The sequence below is a fragment of the Sebastes umbrosus genome, chromosome 11 (assembly GCF_015220745.1).
Source record: "Sebastes umbrosus isolate fSebUmb1 chromosome 11, fSebUmb1.pri, whole genome shotgun sequence".
Lineage (NCBI taxonomy): Eukaryota > Metazoa > Chordata > Actinopteri > Perciformes > Sebastidae > Sebastes > Sebastes umbrosus.
In genome coordinates, this window is record NC_051279.1 from 29611461 (window position 1) to 29632051 (window position 20591).

Sequence of the window (20591 nt, forward strand, 5' to 3'; positions counted from 1 at the left end):
GCCAATAATGTTAATATTGCCGTTGCTAAGCAGCGGTGTTCCCACGACTTAACCACTTAAACGACAAGCATATTGTGTACACAACTTCCCATGTTGTAAACACGAGCTCACAAGTTTCATTTGAAGGCACCATGTGTCTTCAACGCCAAGATGGTGACGGACGGAGCCGCCTACTTTGAGCTTCACAACAGCTCTTCAGAAACCTATTTGGGTGACGTCACGGAGACTACGTGCATATTCTACACAGTCTATGGTGTTACCACAGAGTTAAACATGTTGCTCATTCACTTTATCCTGCCTACATTTTCTCTTCCAGTCCTCATTATTTTCTCTAACCAACAAACAGTTGTGCTAAAACCTCGTATCTCCAATCATTTTCATTCACACTGACAGTTGACACCTCCTACCCCGCCCCCCACCCCCCACCTGTTTTTTATCCACGGCATACAACTTATTATTAGATATGCAAAATGTCCTGCCAACTTCTTTTTTGACACTTTGGACATATGAGAGACATTTTTAGATTTAAGAAAGCTTGATTGGCATTGTATCCAACATCAAAATTTCATCTCAAAGATTTATCTCCAAAGCCAAGTCAAGTTTCCCTTTTTTAAGATCTTCTTTTTAATGACTCTTCGTCTCCTTTCTAACCGTCTTTGACGTTGGTGTTTTTATGTCCTCCTCTTATTGGCTACATGCATCTTTGTCCTCTCTGTTTGCTCGCCTCTGTATCACCATCTCTTTCTGAACTCTCATCCTCTATCGCTGGGTCTCACTTTCCTCTCTGTGGCACTCACCCGTTTCAATATCCTGCCATCTCTCGCCCATCACTAATCCCCCCCACCTCTCTTTTTTTCTTAGTTTCTCTCTCTGGCTTTGAAATCCTTCCCCTCTCCCCTCTGTTCCTCTGCTTCTGCTAATCCTTTCATTTTCTTTGTCTCTCTTTTGTCTAAAAGTCAGTTTAACTTCTCCTTCCTTTATGCCCTGCTTCTGTCTCTGCCTGCAGCTCTCACACATTTCATTCCACTGCAGTTAAACATCATGTTTATCATGCCGGTATTATACCATACAGTGGACTTATGGCTGACACCATCACCACACATAACAACGTGATATTTTAACTGCTATTTTACTTGAATGTTTGTAAAGTTATGGCATCCAAAAACAGTATTAATGGGCTCATGGTCTGGAGAGTATGTTAAAAATTAACTTCAGCTCAATTAAAAACAATCAGGCAACTCAAAATATTTGACTCATGAGGTTTCCAAGCGACAGCGAGGTCGCAGCTCCACGGAGTGCCGTGTCGACCCAGTAGAAAGGCATGCTGGGAGGCTGGCAGGCATGCGAGGCGCATCGATCCACCTGTAGCATCCAGCTGTTTGTTTACCAACAACAAATCAATGCAGCGCTCGGCTGGGGGCCGCCATGCCTGGCCTCTGGTCTGCTGGGTGCACTCACACACACATATATATATATATATATAGAATACACACACACACACATGCAGGCAGATGTAGGGGATTTATATAGAGTGAAGTCTGTCTTTGACCTGCTCCGGACTAAAGGAGCAGGGTTTTTTTTAGGGTATGACATGATGTAGTTGTCTGCATATATAAGCCAAAGTGAGGTTGATATTTTCATTTTTAATTATAAAAAAGGGATGAGCAGCAGAAGATACTTTTAATTTTATATTAATTTTTTCCACAACCAATACCAAATACTGGAGGTTGTTAAGAACTGCTTAAAGCTAATGTTGGTAATCTTAAGACTAGCAAGAGTATTCTATATTCAAAAAAATACCCAACAGAAAAACCCAGCCCAGTGTTGCCAACTCTTTTCCAATGAAAGTAGCAGCACTAGCTCCGAAAGTCTAGAGAGAAAGTCATCAAGTCGACAGCCACAGATACCAGATTGGTTTTTTTTTCAAAACCTTTGATTTGTTGATTGCAGGTTGATTGTCAGGATTTAATGATGATTTCAACAAATATAACAAAAATGATTTTGAAGAAGAATACCAACTCTAGCTTTAAGTGATCACCTTAAAATACTGATTGAGTTTCTGACAACTTTCAACGTGAATGTATAGGACTCCCCCTCTTAGTCGACGAATTGGCTATTTTGATCATGGCTTTGGTTTAGTCAACTAGATTTTTTTATGCTTTTTTTATGCTGAATGTTTCTAAGAAACTTAAGAGCACATCTCTGGTAAACACCAGATTTAAAGTGGTGCTTTTGTGTGATTCTTTGTGGAGGAATTCAGTTATACCCATCTGTCGATTAAATCAACTAATCAATTAGTCAACAAAAGTGTTAGTCGACTAAGAATTTCTTTAGACTAGTGTAAAGTCATCAGATTCATGACTCAAGCTGCGATTCCACACCTCTGCAATAACTTAATGTCAGGATCAAACTACATGATATGAGCCCTGGGAGGGGCAGGAATAAAAATGAGTATCAGGCACAGCAATCGCTCGTTTTATCCCACATAACGTGTCATAGTGGAAGACAGACAAGGAAGCATCAGGGTGCCACATGCCACAGTATTTATAGCTGAAGGTAGTTTGCAATGCCTGTCCCTAGATGGACCTTTATAAAAAAAAACACAGACAGGGATACAATAAAATGATCACAAAACTTAATGTCAAGCACAAGATCATTCATGGCTACATGACTGATCTCTCTTTAAAAACTGTTTCAGCTTGAGTTCCCATGATCATGATCAAGTTTGACTTCTGTAAGTAAGCAGCTCATGTTGATCCCCTGAACAAGAGACCTGAAGTACAACCATATTTGTGTCAGGGACAGTTTACTGAACAGCGTGTAATATTGTACTACATTAATGATAACATCTGCCATTTTTCTCCACATGAATTCAGTCCACACAAATAAAAGTCTTCGACACGAATCAGGGCTTTTTTCCGGTGAAATGACGCCCTTGCTCATGTGTTTGTTTCCAGGTGACTGACCACAAAGGCACAGTGATGAGCTGTACGAGGCCAAGTGACGAGGAGGCATCCGGAGCCTTGCTCAGCGTTAGACTCATCCTCTACGGCACCTACCACCCACACAGCACCACGCACGGTATGTGAGAGTGTCGACCGCTCGCGCTACTTTGAACACATGCAAACTGAGGTGAGGATGGAGGCAGGGTTACTGTAGAGCTTTGACACATGCTCGGAGTCTACTTTTGAACAAACATCCCCAGCTGAGAGCCAAATTAATCAATGCATCAGTTAATTAAAAAGCAGAAAATTAAAAATAATTTAAAGGTGCTCTATGATATCCAGAGCATTAATATATCATCAAACAACTATTTGCTATGTAAAGATATAGAGGAGTAATGTCTACCTGAGCAGAGAATGAAGTCACTCTCCCTCTGTGTGTGTTGTAATCTGAGCTTCTCCGTGCTTTGTTGACATAGCCGGGCCATGCATGCTTTTAGTGCGTGTGAGCGTGCCCCACTGGCAAGCTCAGGGTTGCCGCTCTGCACTGATCTCATACGGCGGTTACAGCTGATAATGCCGTCCTGACCATCGGCACCTTTGCGAGAAGCATAGCACCCCCCCAGGTTAACACTGTTAGCTGTCAGCAATGTTGCCGTTGTTTTCACTGTTAGCGCTGTTAGCCCCGTTAGCTACGAGCTGTCGGCTCAGCCGTCGGCATGTTGAGAGCCATGCAGAGGCAAAAGAAATGCTCCCAATCACGCATTTAGCACCTTTAACTATATATACAATTTCAAATGTTCAAAAGTTTTCCACAAGTGCAGCGCAAAGAGTTCCCAACCCTCCACTCCCACCTCCACCTGCCTTCCACCTGCCATCTCTGCTCCTTTGGCTGAGGCAGTGTAGTCAGAAGAAGTCAGTCGGGCCACTGACCACAGGGACCGTGATGTGTAATTACAGCGTGACCCCTGGCTGCCCCTCCCCAGTCCCACCTCCTCCTCCACGGAGTGTGTCAGCTCCCTTGGTGCCCACGACCTCCACACACACACACACACACACACACACACCTCGTTAGCCACACCGGCACGAAGCCACAGCACCGTCCTCCCGAGTCCCTGTCGGGGGTTTTAGGGTTGTTAGAATCACCGAGGCATGCTGGGAGAGAGACACGGAACCAGACTTTCCTGTTGATCTCTGTCAACGGGGGTTCCCACCGGTCAAGGAGGTCCTGGAATATCATGGACTTTTGAAAGATAGTCAGGAAAAGTCAAGGACCTTAACAAATTGACTGTTCAAGTTAGGACATTTTAGAGATGGATTTATTTGAGAACATTTTCACTCCTTATCTGTATTAAAACCCACATTATAACCCAACTTTACTACTAAAAAGTAGACCACAAGGAAAGAAGGAAGAACGTTTTTAGAGCACGAAAGCTCGGTTCAGGAAACCTGGAAAGAGGTAGAAAGGTCATGGAATTTCACCAGAGGGCCACAGTGGGAACCCTCTCTATCTGTGTGTGTGTGTGTGTGTGTGTGTGTGTGTGTGTCTGTGCGTGTGTGCGTGTGTGTGTGTGTGTGTGTGTGTGTGTGTGTGTGTGTGTGTGTGTCTGTGTGTGTGTGTCTTGCTCTGTTGCTCTCTCGTCTCTTTCTGTCAAGATGCTGATCTCTCTGTTGAGAAATCAATGGCTCTCCCTCCTCCTCCTCTCCCTCTCTCTCCATCCATCCATGTATCCCTCCCCGTGCTCCTGGATCTAACCCAAGTTCAAGCTGTTAGTCAATCTGCTGTCCACACACACACACACACACACACACACACACACACACACACACACACACCACTCATTCACAGGTTCTTACAGTGTTGCTATTCCTCAATCTTTTCCCCAATGACATCCTTCTGTAGTAGTTTACCGCCTCTGGACTTATAATTTCCAGACAAGCTATTTGGATATTTTCATGTTATTAATATATAGAAATGCTTCGAAAATTTGTGAAACAGGGTTATTTTTTTTTTTTTTACTGAGACTTAGATGAGGTGATTGAAAGCACTCTCGTGTCTGTATGCTAGAGCTAGAGCCAGAGGAAAATTAGCTTAGCTTAGCAAAACCTTGAGGTGCTGGGAGGCTTACTTTACATTTCCAGGGATCTAGGCCAGCTGTTATGCTAAGCTAAGCTAACCATCTCCTAGCTCCAGCTTCATATTTCCCATACAGCTGTGAGAGTGGTATCGATCTTCTCATCTAACTCTTGACCATAAAGTGAATATGTTTTCAATTATTTTTTAATTGTCCTCTTCTATTATAAGATGAGACACCGGGTTATTTTGGCATCATATTTCATGGGTTAGAGAGACCAATCTCCAGATGTTGCCACATACACTACCTGGCTAAAAACATGTGGACATACTTTTGGCCAGGTAGTGTATGTGGACACCTGGCCAAAAGATTCCAAAAGACAACACCTGAACAGAAATATATTTAAGCATGTCCCCGGAACATTACACCTGTATGTGATTTTTAAACATCTTCCAAAACCATGGACTTACCCCCAGATTTTGTAACCTGGCTGCAGGGATTTGCCTTCATTCAGCCGCTGACTGTGCAGGGGCTGATTTGACTGTTATCAGGTCATTAAATGTGCGTTATCGGTCGCTATAAGCATCATAGATGTTGGTCAGTAGGGGCCTACTACATTGTAAAAGTAAAAGCGAAACTTAAAAGCCACACGTTCTAACATGTTGTCAAACTGAATGAAATGTTACGTTTTTTACACAAATAAAACAACTTCTTTAGGTTTAGGCAACAAAACCACTTAGTTAAGTTTAGGAGAAAAGATAGTGTTTTGGTTTAAAATAACTACTTTTGAAAAGTAAAAAGTGAAACTTGTGAACACAAAGACAACTACACAATATTGCTTTCACACGGGATACAAACCCCGGCCTCCGGGGTAAAAGTACTGTGCCACTAGAGGTCTCTGTCGTCTTCTTTTATTCCTTCTTTTGGTGATCTACCATGTGAATCGATGATAAAAACTCAATATTGGGTGTAGCAGGCCCCTTCTGACCCACATCTATGAGGCTTATAACCACCGATAACGCCCATTTAATGACCTGATAACTAATCAGCTGGTTAGGCTGTAGTGTGTGGTCATACCAAACTGGGAAAACCATTTTGTTATGGCTTTGTTCTGGTCCTTTCAACAACTGTTGCCACAAAGTTGGAGGGACACTATTGTTTAAAATATCTTCGTTTGCTGTTGCATAAAGATTTTTTTCTGAATTGTAGCGAAGCCGCCAAACCATGAAAAACAACTCCAGAACTACTAAACTAGTTTGTGCAAAAGTGTGTCCACATATCTTTTATACTTCATAAAGTGCACAATGTCATTTAAGATTACTTGTCATTTCGGCATGGAGCCTGTAAATGTCACAATTTTCACCTGGTATCAGAAATAAATCACACACTTTCTCGCCAGAAAGTTTTACTAAAGGATCTGTGGGGAGATTTAATGATTTTTGATTATTATAGACCACACACACACATACCAGTGGGAGTAGAAATTACTACGTAAATAATGTTTACTGATTTTCTGTGACCCGCTGTGTCCTCTGTTAAAGCCCCCGCACCTCGGTAGTTCATCGGAGTAAAACAGGAGCGCGGTTTATTTGGTACACTCATCTAAAACCACCGCAGTCTACAGCAGCGCTGCAATGAATCACACCTTCCTGAAGGTCATAATGTTTCAGTTTGTGATGAAACTGTTTTAGAGAGACATGTCCACCTCTTATATGTTAATGAGGGTAGATCAAATATTAGAAACATCTCTCAGTATAATGCAGTTTAACAGTACCACAAACTACAGCCTCCAAAATGATCGTACAGTTGAATCAACAGCTCTCTAGAACAGTTTCAGCAAAAACAGATAATTTCAACCTTCCCGAAGGTCGGATTTAATGCAGACCTCTTATATAATGGCAATTGATTGATGATTTTGATGTCTATGATCTCATTACTTATCAGGAAGGTGCTGAAACTCTGATGCATTCCTTTAATTTACATCACAGTTGACCTACTTGCAGATATAATTTTCAGTGTTCAGACAGTTTTAGACATTTAGAACACTTACATAAATGTACTTTTGTCTGCCTTCAAGTGAAGCCAACTGCATTTAGAGGACAGAAACTGTGATACTTAATGTCATATATGTAATTGTTTTCAGAGCTACAGTAAATGAGCAGTCCATTTATTTTGTTCTCTCTCTCTCTCTCTCTCTTTCATGCCAGTTAGCCAGCAGATACCACACAGTGAGCTTCATGATGTGGAGGATGAAGCTCCAGCTCCGTGTGTGTGTGTGTTTTTTGCGTCGCTTCTCCGCCTCCGTATGCGTGCTTGCCCCTGTTTGTGTTTGTTTGGTGGCTGTGCGGCAAGTGAAGGTAAATTGCTGTGATTATGTGGCAGTAATTGAACAGGGATGGTGTGTTTAATTGAGTTGTTGTTTCCTGATGTTCCTCTGTAGTAGCAGGAGCCGCCGCGCTGACAGGTGCCTCGTCTCGCCTCGCCGAGATGAGAGTTTTTTTATATATATATATATACCGACCGTCACGTAGGCTTTGTTGTGTCTTTTTTAGCCGTGTTTCTGTGTGTTTTGGCTTAATGGTGTTTGTTTGGTCGAAGGATGTGTGTGTCAGCAGGAAGAGGGAAGCGTGGGGTTTTGTGAGATGGTTCTCTGAGCTCTGACAAGTTATATACATAATGTTTATATGTTTAGTTTTAAATGTGTGTATGTGTCTATGTATGTGTGTTTGAGAAAGAGACTATGCATGAATCACTTTGTGCTTTCTTACATGTCTGTGCACAGAATGTATGTATATTAGGGCTGTCATCGATTAAAATAGTTAATCGCGAATAATCGCACATTTATAATCTGTTCAAAATGTACCTTAAAGGGAGTTTTGTCAAGTATTTAATACTATGCTTGCTTTATGCAAATGCATGTAAACAGTATATTTATAATTGGAAATCAATTAACAACAAAAAACAAGGACAAATATTGTCTAGAAACCCTCACAGGTACTGCATTTAGCATAAAACAATATGCTCAAATCATAACATGGCAAACTGCAGCCCAACAGGCAACAACAGCTGTCAGTGTGTCAGTGTGCTGACTTGACTGTGACTTGCCCCAAACTGCATGTGATATCATAAAGTGTCTGTAAAGGGGAGACTCGTGGATACCCATAGAACCCATTTTCATTCACATATCTGGAGGTCAGAGGTCAAAGGACCCCTTTGAAAATTGTCATGACAGTTTTTATTTTGCCAAAATGTAACGTAAGTTTTGAGTGTTATTTAACCTCTTTCACAACAAGCTATGTGTATGTATGACATAGTTGGTACCAATGGATTCATTAGGTTTTGTAGTTTCATATGATCTCAGTATCATTACTCTAGCTTTAAAACTGAGCCGGCGCCATCCTCCGAAAGATCGATTGTGTTCATGTGTTAAAGAAATTAGTGGCGTTAAAACAAATTTGCCTTAACGCATTATTATTGCGTTAACTTTGACAGCCCTAATGCATACAGTATGTGTTTGCATGTTTGTGTTTACTTACATGTACTCTATATCAGAATCGGTGTGTGTGTGTGTGTGTGTGTGTGTATGTGTGTGTGTGAATGTGGCTCTATCTGATCTGCCTCCTGGGCTCCTTGGCCCAAATCAAATGGTAGGAAACATCAATTTCACCATCCCGTCTCTTCTTCCTCCTCCTCCTCCTCCTCCTCCTCCTCCTCCTCTTCTCTCCTCCTCTAGCCTCCTCTAGCTCCTCACTCCTCTCCTCCTCTCCTCCCCTGCTCGGTGTCTTGCTCTCTGCCGAGGTGTGATTACGTTCCTCCTCCGAGCACCAGTGACCTAAAGGGGTTCAGCGTGTGCGTCTACTATATGTGTGTGTGCATCAGTGTGTGTTTGGTGACTGGTAGGTGATCTGAGCAGCCCGGCGCTGCGCATTGTGCGGCGCAATTCACGGACGACGTCTCCAGATGAATGCCTCCATTCACAATTACAGCCTCTCCATTAGCTGCAGCCCTCGTCTGCCTTGTTGTTGTCTTTTCTTCTTCTCTGCAAAAAAAAAAAAAAAAAAAGCAATTAAAGCAGGACAAAAACAAGCTGGAACACAAGCAGTGTACCTGGAAAAAGAAAAAAAACAGCAAGGGAAGGGGTGTGGGAGTGTGTGTGTGTGTGGGGGGCGGTGATTCGTCAGTCGGGGTTCACATTACACACTATCTCTGTTTTATTCTTGAGAAAATCCTCCTGGATTTATTTGAACATTCACGCATGAATGCCGTCTCCTCTAAGAGACTCGCACAACTACTCAATGTCGGATATATATTTTGGATTTTCCCGTCGTACTGTAGGTGTGCCTGTCTTACTGTTTCATTCTTAAAAGGATCAGATTACTTCACAAGCAGAGGAAGCGTGAGGAAAAACCCTCTAATGTGAGGACATTTTGGTGCTGATGTTCTTGAAGGGGCAAGTTTAGGATTAAAACTTTGATTCATGGTTATGGTAAAAGTTAGTTGTGTGATTCTTTATTTTTTTTCTACACTCAGTATCACACTATTTAGTACGTGATGCACAAAGAGGGAATATCTGCATTCCCAGTTTCAAGTCATTTTTTTAATCAAAATGAAACAAATAAGAAAGGCTGAATGAAAATGGCAAATGCAATGTTTTATCACAAAAGCAGACTGTTTCTTTATTTATTTAATTTTGCTGAAGAAATTCTGTAATGAATTTAATTGAAAACACTTTACTAATTATTAAAGATGTAAGTTTGGCATGATTTGCCTGTAAAGTGGCTGAATTTACGTAAAAAAATGTCCTGAAATATTTGTTCACCACAACCTTTTAGAAGGTGGACCTGGCTGTTTGTTATACCTATGTACAAGCTGCCATCACGATTGAATGATGACTGCTGGTTTATCATAAAACTAACAAAGTTTCACTTCTTTATTTTAGTCTTCAAACATTTTACTGTGACTCCTTCACAATAAAAGCTGCCCCGTGTTTCACCAGTTGTATGCTTTTAATGTGAAGAAACAGGAGTAGTTTGTTATGTTTGGTCTGCATTAGCAAAGTCGAGAAGTATTAAGTCACAACACTTACTTACTAAAACAATACAGCTCTGACATGACTGTAGAATAAACAATGAGGATGACATCAATGAGATAAAACTACAAAAAGTGGGTTACATGTTACATCGTTTTCCTGTCAATCCCTCAGGAATCTCACGCAGGAATGATGGACTCCACCACTAACAACAAAAACTACAATATAGAGGCTAAATTACAGAATGTAAATACATTGAACAGCTTCTGTTGATCATGAATAGTCTCAAAAACAAGTCAAGTCAGTTGTATTTGTATAGCCCAATATCACGAATCGCGAGTTTGTCTCAGGGGGGTTTTACAGTCTGTACAGGATACGACACCCTCCGTCCTTTACAGTACGACCCTCTCATCGGATAGGGAGAAACTTAACCAAAAAAAAACTCTTTTAACAGGGGGAAAAAAATGGAAGAAACCTCAGGAAGAGCAACAGAGGAGGGATCCCTCACAGATGTCGTGATAAGGATTGTAACTTTAAGTTAACTCAGCAAATACTAACTGATTCAAGGGTTTTTAAGTCAGAAAAAGTGACCGTGAAAGACTTGTGTCTGTTCTTTTATTTTCTTTATTACTCCAGCTTAATAAATGTATTTAGAGACCTCATTTAAATATGATCTATTATCAAACATTTGCGCAAAATGCACTTGACATTTGGATTGAAACGTAGCTACTGAGGTAGACAGTGCCATGCTCCGCTTTAACAGTAGTTCTATGCTTTCTCTTTTCTTTTTCCTGCTTCAGAGGGACCCCTGCAGAGCATTGTGTCCGTGGGGTCGCGTCACCCCGTCCCTCACGGGGGGGTGTACCGGAGGGACCGTTATCAACCCCTGATTCAGTGGGTCTACCAAATGGAGAGAGACAGGAAGGTACGGGCTGCTGATATCACCGTCCCAGCCAGACACAAGGTACGGTACTGTACACAGAGCCAGAACACACATGTTTCACACACACTGTGATTTACTATTCCAATAAATCACTGGCGCCGCCTAATTTCCTATGGATTTCAATTTCCCCCTGGACATATCTGCATTGATCAACTTCAGGTGTGAGGATGTGCCAGGCGTCGCTCACTGTGACACTGAAGAATGGCTCACAGATCTCTGCCATACGTGTGCATGTATCTGTCTTTGTGTGTGTGTGTGTGTGTGTGTGTAGGGGTACGACAGTGGGATTTGTGCACATGCAGCGTTTCTGTTCAACACTGTCGTCACCGCCGAGGCTTCAGGATACAAATCCTCGAGTCTGAGTAATAACATCTGAAAATGTCAGAATCCTACAGACAGAGACGGTTGAATGGGGACTTGAGAGATATTGTTATTCTGATCATATCTGCTCAGTCTAGGCCTGATTATGAGGAACAATTAAATATCATTCTAAGCTTCACCGACAGTTGTTACCGCAGAAACAAGAGCAGGATATGTAGCTCCCCCCTTTGAAATTAGAGGACGTTTTGTGGTCTACCTTTCAGCGCTATAGTGTCTGAACTGAAACAAATACAATTCCCTTTCAGACTATTATCCTCGCACAATCACCGAAGCCTTCTATCTGTGTCCTTTACTGACGCATTATGAGGCCAATTACAGCTCTGACAAAAAGTGTGCCGCTGGACAACAGGTAGCTCTGTTTGTGTGCACGTCGCCGCCTGACATGTCCTTGCAGGGGTACACGGTCCCCGGGCCTGTAGATGAGTTTTGAGCCGGTCTTACGAGGCAACGACGAGGCCTGACAACGTCTTTACCCCGAGTTCCTCCCCTAGAGGCAGATCTGAATGGATCGTAGAGGCAAGGAGGAGAAATAAATTGGAGAAAAGGATAAATCGATGCTTGGCGGAGAGGCAAACAGACCTTCCAACCCCCGGCCCAGACACGCACACACACACACACACACACACACACATATACACACACACACACACGTACCACGGCGTGGCTTTTTTTCCTTGGGCTGTATTGGATTGGTATGCAGAGCCGAGGAGAGAGACGCTCAGAAAAAGACTTGGCCTACAAATGATGTCCTTTGTTTGATCCACTAGGTTGGGGGGGGGGGGAAGTGGTGGTTGGTTGGTGGGAGGGTGGATGGGGGGGAGAGTGGTGGTTGGTTGGTGGGGGGGTGGATGGGGAGGGTCGTCCCACAGAGACGGTGGAAGGGCTGGGAAACAAACATCTCTGTCTGTGAGCCTCTCTCTTCCTCTCTCTCGCTCTCTCTCCCCCCTCACTAACAGCTTCTCATCTAAGGGAGGAGAGAGAGATCAGCTCTGGGAAAAGCTGGTTGTCATCTGTTTCTGTTGATGACTTAGAGGACAGACAGGATATGCTGTAGGTGTGTGTGTGCATTCCAGTGCTTGGATAGATGCTAAATCTATCAATCTGAAGGATATTTCTGGTTTATTACCACTTTTTGTAGTTCTGGTCATCATTTCTATTGGTATTAAATAACGCTGTGCTTACTAAGTTAATTGCTGAGATCAATGAAAACAAGCAAATCAGACAATCAGACAGATGTGTTATGTTATCATAACCCAAAACTACAAAAATACGGCCTAGATTTATCCTTTACGACTCATTTGGGCCTCATGCAACAACATTTTCGTATTCTTATCCTAAATGTCTGCGAGGTTTACGTACGAGTGTTCCAAGTCTGCACAGACTCGACGTAAATCGCTTGTTTCAACTTAATGAATGACGCCTGTTCACGAGGTTTGATCGTTATTATCAACGCTATATAAAGCTGCCCTTTCCACTCCATTTTTGAGGAAGTTTAATCCACTAAAAATGTCATACAAAAGTGAAAAAGACAAACGTAATACTGCAGAGCTCGAAGCCCTGTTTTTGTAAATTCAGCAGAAAAAAAATGTAGTGTCGGTAGTGGTGTTAGGGGATCGGAAAATATGGGGAAATATATCAGCGGTTGTCAACGCGGTGTCACGGCAGGGCGGTAACAGAAGGACAGGAAAGGAAGAAAGAATGGATTTACGTAAAGTTAGACGCCAAAAAACTTCTTGTTTAAGCCATTTGATCCATGACTTAAAGGGGAACTCCACCTAAATTAAGAATTCCAATATGTTATTTCCATAGCCGAGAAAAAGTTCAGCCAACATGTATATATGAGCTCCTCTCTCTCAAAGCCAGAAGCCAGAGAAGTAAGTCTCAAACTAGGGATGTCATGGGGTATAAATTTTGGAGCTGCTCCATATGAATGGTAGACTGATTTTGTGGACTCATAGAGGGTTTGTTCTCTTTTTTTTATACCCAAATGAGCTTTAATCTATTGTTGTGTTGTCAGTTGTGAAACAGAAATTGTTCCCATATACTCAGATGATTCCCCAGGCTGCTCTCAGTGTCATCTAGAACATCTCTCCCATTCATTGTCTATGGAGCAGCTCCACACTTTATACTTGATAACATCACTAACTTGAGTTTTAGCCCTCTAGTTTTTGGATTTGGGAGAGAGTTGTTCATGTTTACTAATATTTTTGGACTGTCTTAGACCATAGGAATAACATGTATGAATTTTGAAAATGGGTGGACTCCATTATAGGTGACGTAACTTGCATAAAGAAAGAAAAAAATTCTACTGAATTATGCAAGTCTTCATGGAAAGACACATATACCAGTACAATCTAAAAACAAAGATTAAAAATGCAATCAATTTAAATAGGTTGGTGAGTCTCTCAGTACACTGCCAAGACATGATGTACGTCACACTTTTATTTTATTTTTAGCTAGCAGCTATGTCTGTTGGTTGGTCGGTCCACCACTTTATGGTCTGAAATATCTCAACAATTACTGGATGGATTGCCATGAACTTTTGCGCAGACATTCATGGTCCACAGAGGATGACTCCTACTGATTTTGGTGATGACCCCTGACCCTCTGGCACCACCAGTAGGTCAAATGTTTCACTTATGCTCAACAGATTCAAGAAGAATTCAGGTCATTAAATACTAACTTAAAAGACCTGTTTTCTATTCTGTCATTCAGTTACTGTTACATACTTCAGCCCAGTTAATGTGTATAAAGACCCAAATTGCTTTTTATTTTTGGGAAAAATTTCAAACATTTGTGCAAATTTACTTGACATTTTGATGGAGACATACAGTAGCTAGCAAGACAGGCAGTGCCATACAACAATTTAACAGAAGTTCCTCGCTATTTGTGATGAATTATAACAGCTGTATGTTGTGTTTAGTGCTAATTATCAAATGTTGTTGCGAACATGTTAAACCTACTAAACTTCAGCATTGTCATTGTGAGCATGTTAGCCTGTTGACGTGTGCATTCAGCTAAAAGCACCGCTGTGCTGTACAGCCTCACAGAGTTGCTAGCACGGCTGTAGACTCTTAGTCTTTTATTATTATTTTAGTTGATTTTGGAAACATATTTAGACCTTAAACTCATTCAGACTCGGACATCATACTGTAAGTCTTAAGTCAAACAAGTGTTGTCAAAAGGCCTGGACCACAAGTGGTTGTTGCATGAAGTTTCATTAAATCAGACCAACTTCATTCTCAAAACTGATTTTTAAGATGCTATCAAATCAAAACCTCAAACTTAACTCCAATTATTTATGCTCCTTCCATATTTTTGCTCCATCACCGCTCTACACTCCACACTATTTCTATTTCTCCTGTTTCGGAGACATACAACATTCTCAGCTCTTCACCAACAACAGCATACGATGCCATTTATTTTAGCTTGGGAGTTCTCTTTTCGCTCCATGTCTTTTTATAGTTTTGCTGTTCATACTGTACTCCCCGCTGTGCCTCTATTTTCATGAATGCTGTGAGAAATAATTGAAAGCGCCGTGTACGCTGCCGTCTGTTGCAGCGCTCCCACTTCCTCATGCCTTGTAAATACTGTATCACTGAAGCCCCCGCTGTAAGCTGCCGGCTCGGGATTCCTCACAACTCTGAGACGTCAACACTCACTAAAAACTTGAGCCAAGATCAAATCGTAACCGGAGTCTGAAACGTCGCTCCCGTGGACAGAGCCAGTTTTTTGATTGATTTCAAATTCAGCTGTTTGTCCTTGTCTTTTTCCTTGAGAAAACAGGGTTGAATCAGATTTCTTCTGGTGTTTTCTCATTTTTCTTTCACTCATGACATCCATAAGGAGGGCGGGGTGTGGGGGGGGGGGATGTCAAAGGAGTCGCAACCCCTGCTGCAAGTGGTGCTGGTGTGAAGAGCGACAGACGGAAGACCTCAAGGAGTCTTAACAAGAACAAATAATGTGCCACAACAACTATAAATAAATCATGACATATTAGAATCAGATTAAAGGGCCACTTCACAGATTTTACACATACGGTCCATCTACTAGTCATAGGGAATACTCCTCCGACTGTGCAAACTGTTCTCATATAATATCTTCAGTCACTCTGGAATGAATTTGTTAAGTCTGAGAAAACAACCCGTGATGATGTCACAAGGTTTGGGCGTGGCCAGTTTTTAACAAAAAGGCTACGTTACAAATTAATGATGAAGGTCGAAAAGCGCGGGTGTTTAACAAAAAGAGGGTTCTATTGGTTGCATTATGGGAAATGTAGTACCTAACATTTCAGGAGCTTTGCCCATATGACTAAAATTCGGCATATCTCTGCCTTTTTATCTTGTGTGTTGCCAAACAAATAGTTTTTTTAAAAAAATCCTGGAATACACCTTTAATATAATTACTGCAATGAATTCTGAAATCGTCTTTTGTAATCCTGGGTTTCATCCTCAGAAACAGGATGCTCTATATACTAGCCTACCATTTATTTGTCTTTAACACCAAATATCTGTTCCATCATCCAGATGTTGAAGATTCCTGGAGACTTAATGTTGGATAAGCTGACCCTCAACAAGCCCCTGAGGTCCAGTATGGCTTTCCAGGTAAGCTGAAGCACCACATTTCCAGACAGTACAGTCAAATTTCCATCCAGAAAATCTGTAAAATTGATGCGCATTTCCACCAACTACTGTTATGCGAATATCAGGAGTTGGTTCATCCAAATGAATGGTTGGTGGCGCTTATTCTCTTAAATCACTTCAGAAAAAGATGGCGCTGGTTTTATGTCTCTTCGTTGGAGCTAAAGTTTGCTTTGTTTGTTCGATTTGCCTCTGTTTATTTTCCCTTGCTAAATTTTATTGGCACTTAGTCACGTTTTGTCTTTATCAACACACCAACTTTTCCACCTCAGCCAAGCGTAAAAAATGTTTGCAGATATTCCGACTTTTTTTTCCGAATTTAATGTGTTTCCACTCATATTTTTTATGCATAGATAGAAAATTTGTGTTTTCTTACTGGACATCTGGAACAATTAATTGACAGAATTATTATTATTATTATGTTTTATTATAATTGATTAATCCTGTCATCCTGTCATTTATTTCATGCAAAAAATGACAGCCATTCCAGCCTCTCAACTGTGAGGATTTGCTGTCTTTCTTTGTTAACTGAATGTCTTTAGGTTTCAGATTGTTGGTTGAACAAAACAAGGAATTTGACATCATCACAGACAAACATCACGTTGGGCTTTAGGAAATGATGCCAGGCATTTCTCATTACTTCATGACATTTTATAGACAGAAGGGTTAATCAATTCAGTTAGAAAATGGACAAAAAGGGCTGTGCCGATACCATTTTTTTGGGCTTCGAAGCCTCGGTGAGAAATATTCGAAGGTGTTCGAAGCTTCGCGAGCAGTGCAGCGCGGCGCGGCAGGCTGACATGTTCTTCTGTCTGTCTGTCTCAATCTCCCCTGTTTCGATGCCCGGGACAGTGCCACTGCTACACTGCTGTACACACACGCACCTCCACACGCAAACAAACAGCGATATCCGTCTGAGAATAACTAATAATAAATAGTGTTGAATATTAATAACAAATAATGTTGTGGGGTTATTCCTTATTTCATGGGCTATTTGGGGATTTATACATTATTACATACGAAATCACACAAAAAAATAACTTTAAAAAACGAAGCATTGGAATAGTGATTTGGAGGTCGAATACCATGGCAACGATCAGAGCTTCGAAGCATTCGGGTCAGCCCTAGAAAATATTAAGATTAGCTGAAAGTAATAGTTTCAGCGCTAGTTGCTTTCAGCTTCTATTTATTTCCTGTAGATAAAGTTTTCTCATGTCATGCACTCATAACAATACTATATCCAACAGTTACATCGGATAGATGTTGTAAAGAAGTCCTCCACGGGGTCAGGAGCTTCTGCTGTGAAGGAGCGTCATGAGACAAAGACCATCAGGGATGATGTGGACAGACAGACCAGGTCCTTACCATCACATGTTCTCCAGGATGTCGTCAACAGTCCGACTCTTCAGATCCAGGAGGAGGAGGAGGAGGAGGAGAAACCGTGAGCAGAGAGGCAGGGGGTAAGCACAGGGCATCGGGCAGGGAACTGGAAGGAACAAACATGAACCACGGTTAAATAAAGACTGTTATTTTCCACAGTGCAGCAAGCCAATTGATCATGAATCAATTCCATGTACAGTACTTTGACTGTGTGGCCTCAGCGTCGGCACACATTATTTATTGTGGACTTACTAGCTCGGCTTTAAAACTCAATCACTCCACAGAAACACACACACACTAACGTATAAATCTGTCCCCCAAAAACAAATAGTCTCAGGAGCCAGGTCTCTGCACACACCTTCCCTCCCCCTTTTGCTTTCAGATGTTGCAAAAGGTTAGTGAAAGATATGTTTGTCTTTTTCCACTTCATTGAAGGGTGAATTCAGCTCAGCGCAATAAGAAATGGATTACCCATTCATTAAAGGGGCTGTGTCACTCCTCATTGAGTTGGACAAATAGCAAATTAATTTCTAGCCGCCTAATTTCTCTCTGTTCTCCACTGACTCTCCGATAACGTCGAATTACTGATCACAGCCATGCGAACTCCCTCAACTTTTTATCAATTCATTAAAAAATGTGCCACAGCGGAGATGCGACAGAAGGAAATTCTCTCTCTTATTTCTGCTTCCTTTACCAGCACAACGCCGTGTATACAAACACAGATCAACTCAAGTGTTTAATTGAAATTAGGATATTAAAAACATCAGAAACCGTTGCAGACGGTGTTGGAAAAAGTTGTTGGAATCAGTCAGAAACTTTTTTTTTTTTTTTTACCAGTGCATCTCAATGTGAAACAGAGATGTCAAGTGCAGGTCTGTAGGTAAATGGTGTTTTGTAAAGTAGCGGTAGTGTATTGACAGGGCAGTATTGATGTTTCAATTAGAGCAGCGTTACATAGTGCCGCAGCATGGTAACACGGTGCGTCTCCTGCCATCTGCTCTGCCTCCACGTCTGACGAACGAGGCACGTGGGGCTAATCGAGCCGCACATGAGCAATGGGACCGCGAGATGTAACACACACACACACACACACTTATCCTATACGCACGTCCTTATGCAGAAAAATGGGGGGGGGAAGACGAGGGAGAGCTCCTCAGCCCTGCTGTTTAAACAGCCTTCAGAAAGCCTGTGATTCCTCCCCTTCTCCCTTCACATGTGCCACCGGAGCAGCCAGCAGGTTATTTCTCTGACAAGGAAAACGGGCAAACACACCAGATGCACGAGTTAAAAATTCTTCAAAAGCTCATCTGACGGGTAGACAAAAAAAGGGAACGGCTTCTGCCAGGTTTTCTCGTGCTGGGACGGTCTGAAATAACAGTGTGCATTATGCCTGGCGTTATTGCCTGCCAAACCACACGAATCAAAGACCTCATTGTGTGGATTACCTCGTTAATCTGTTGATGCCATTGAGTAGTATTGCAGGTGTTAATGTGCCAGGTTTTTTTCTCTCTCCCTCTCTCTCTCTCTCTTCTCTTATTAGGGAGGTGTAGCGTTAGGTTGGTAATCTGCTTTAAATGCTTTCTGGGGAATGAGACGCGCTGAAACCCAGCCAAGAGAACTCTGCTATCGTGAAGAGCTTTCTCTTAATACAGCGCACACAGAGGGGACTGACTGACTGATGCCAACGGGGACGAGCTAGCGAGCTACACGCCCCACGCCACTTGTTGAAATATATGACTGTATGAATAATGAAAGGGGAAGAGGAAAGTGATATTGCTAAAGCAGTCCCACAATGACATCCATCACAGGAATGCCTCATTGCCTCTCCTTCTTCCTCTGTTTCCTCCCGCAGAAAAAAACCCCCATAACTCCCAAGTTGTGTCTCTTTGGAGGAGCTCTAACCAAAGCTCAGCTCTGTGCCTTGCCCGAGCTGATTTAGAGGTGAACTCCTAAACCGAAAGAGAGAGAAAGATAAAGAGACAGAAAGAGAGAAAGACAGAGGGAAAGGGACAGAAAGAGAGGTAATCCTCCCCTTTTTTCTGCTCCCCAGGGTGGTCTCTTCATCCAGGGCCTCAAAGAGGGGACAGAATACACCTCCCTGCTACAATGGAGGGGACCCACAGGGGCTGTTGCTATCTGAGTGTGTGTGTGTGTGTGTGTGTGTGTGTGTGTGTGAGCGTGTGTGTGTGTGTGTGTGTGTGTGTGTGGGTGCAGCTTTAAGCAGGCCTTTGAGTGGCCTAATTGCATTGGAATACAGCAGTCTGAGAGCTGGCTCAGATCACGGCGGGCTGCTGGAGGGGTTAGCGCCCGCACCTCGACAGCCACACTCAGCAAAAGAGCCCCGGCACAATGCACACAATTAATGCTCTCCCTCTCGTTAACTCTCTCCCCACTTTTTGTCCTCTTCTACTTTTCCTCTCCTCCTCCTCCTCCTCCTCCTCCTCCTCTTCACCCCGTATCTCTCTCCTCTCCTGTTCCTCCCTCCCTCCCCTCCCTCCCGACCCAGTATGCAGTCACTCACCCACTGTATTAATCCTCCCATACAGCCTGTCAATCTCCCCCCCTCTTTGATGCACACAACAATTACAGTAAGGATGAAAGGCGTGGGTCGGCTCTCGTTATGTAAGACTCGAGGCGAGCCTTAACGAGAGTTATTGATATCTGAACAGCTAATCTGAAATAAAACCCCAACAACATGACATCTCTGTTATTATTACTTTGCAGCGATTGATCTGTGCATGATTAAAAAGTATTGAATGCTTCGTCTTTCACTGTATATATATATATTCCACAGTGTAACAATAAACCTGGGATATCTTTAATTTCAAGGATCTAATCTTGGATCAATTTTTCTGATTTCTTTATACTGTATCTGGTCTGAGTCAAACAAGTCAAAGTTGTGGCAAGGCAAAGAAATATCCAGTTAGCCGTGATTGTTCCCTAAAGGTGAGACTGTAATAAACCAATAATGCTCCAACGGGGACTATTTTGTGTCTTTGTGGCACTAAATGCTAAAATCTTATTGTACCTCATTGGATTATATCTCCTATTGTAATAGTCCAAACATGCCTATCCATACACATAGTTAGATATGAAAGGATTAGTCGATCAACAGAGAATTCATCTGCAACAATTTTAATAATTGATTAATCGTTTAAGTTATTTTTTAGGTAATACATTCAAGCTTCCCAAATATGAAAT

General features: G+C 42.1%; 1 protein-coding gene across 1 annotated transcript in view; it reads left to right on the forward strand.

Moving 5' to 3' along the window:
• LOC119496990 (furin-like protease kpc-1) overlaps positions 1 to 19378 on the forward strand; it is a 204572-nt gene extending 185194 nt beyond the window's left edge. Inside the window, 5 exon segments of the mRNA XM_037784701.1 lie at positions 2958 to 3081; positions 10847 to 11010; positions 15897 to 15974; positions 17258 to 17426; positions 17429 to 19378. Of these exon segments, the coding sequence (XP_037640629.1) occupies positions 2958 to 3081; positions 10847 to 11010; positions 15897 to 15974; positions 17258 to 17426; positions 17429 to 17526 (633 nt within the window). The 3' untranslated portion in view covers positions 17527 to 19378.
• The last annotated feature ends 1213 nt before the right edge of the window (positions 19379 to 20591 follow it).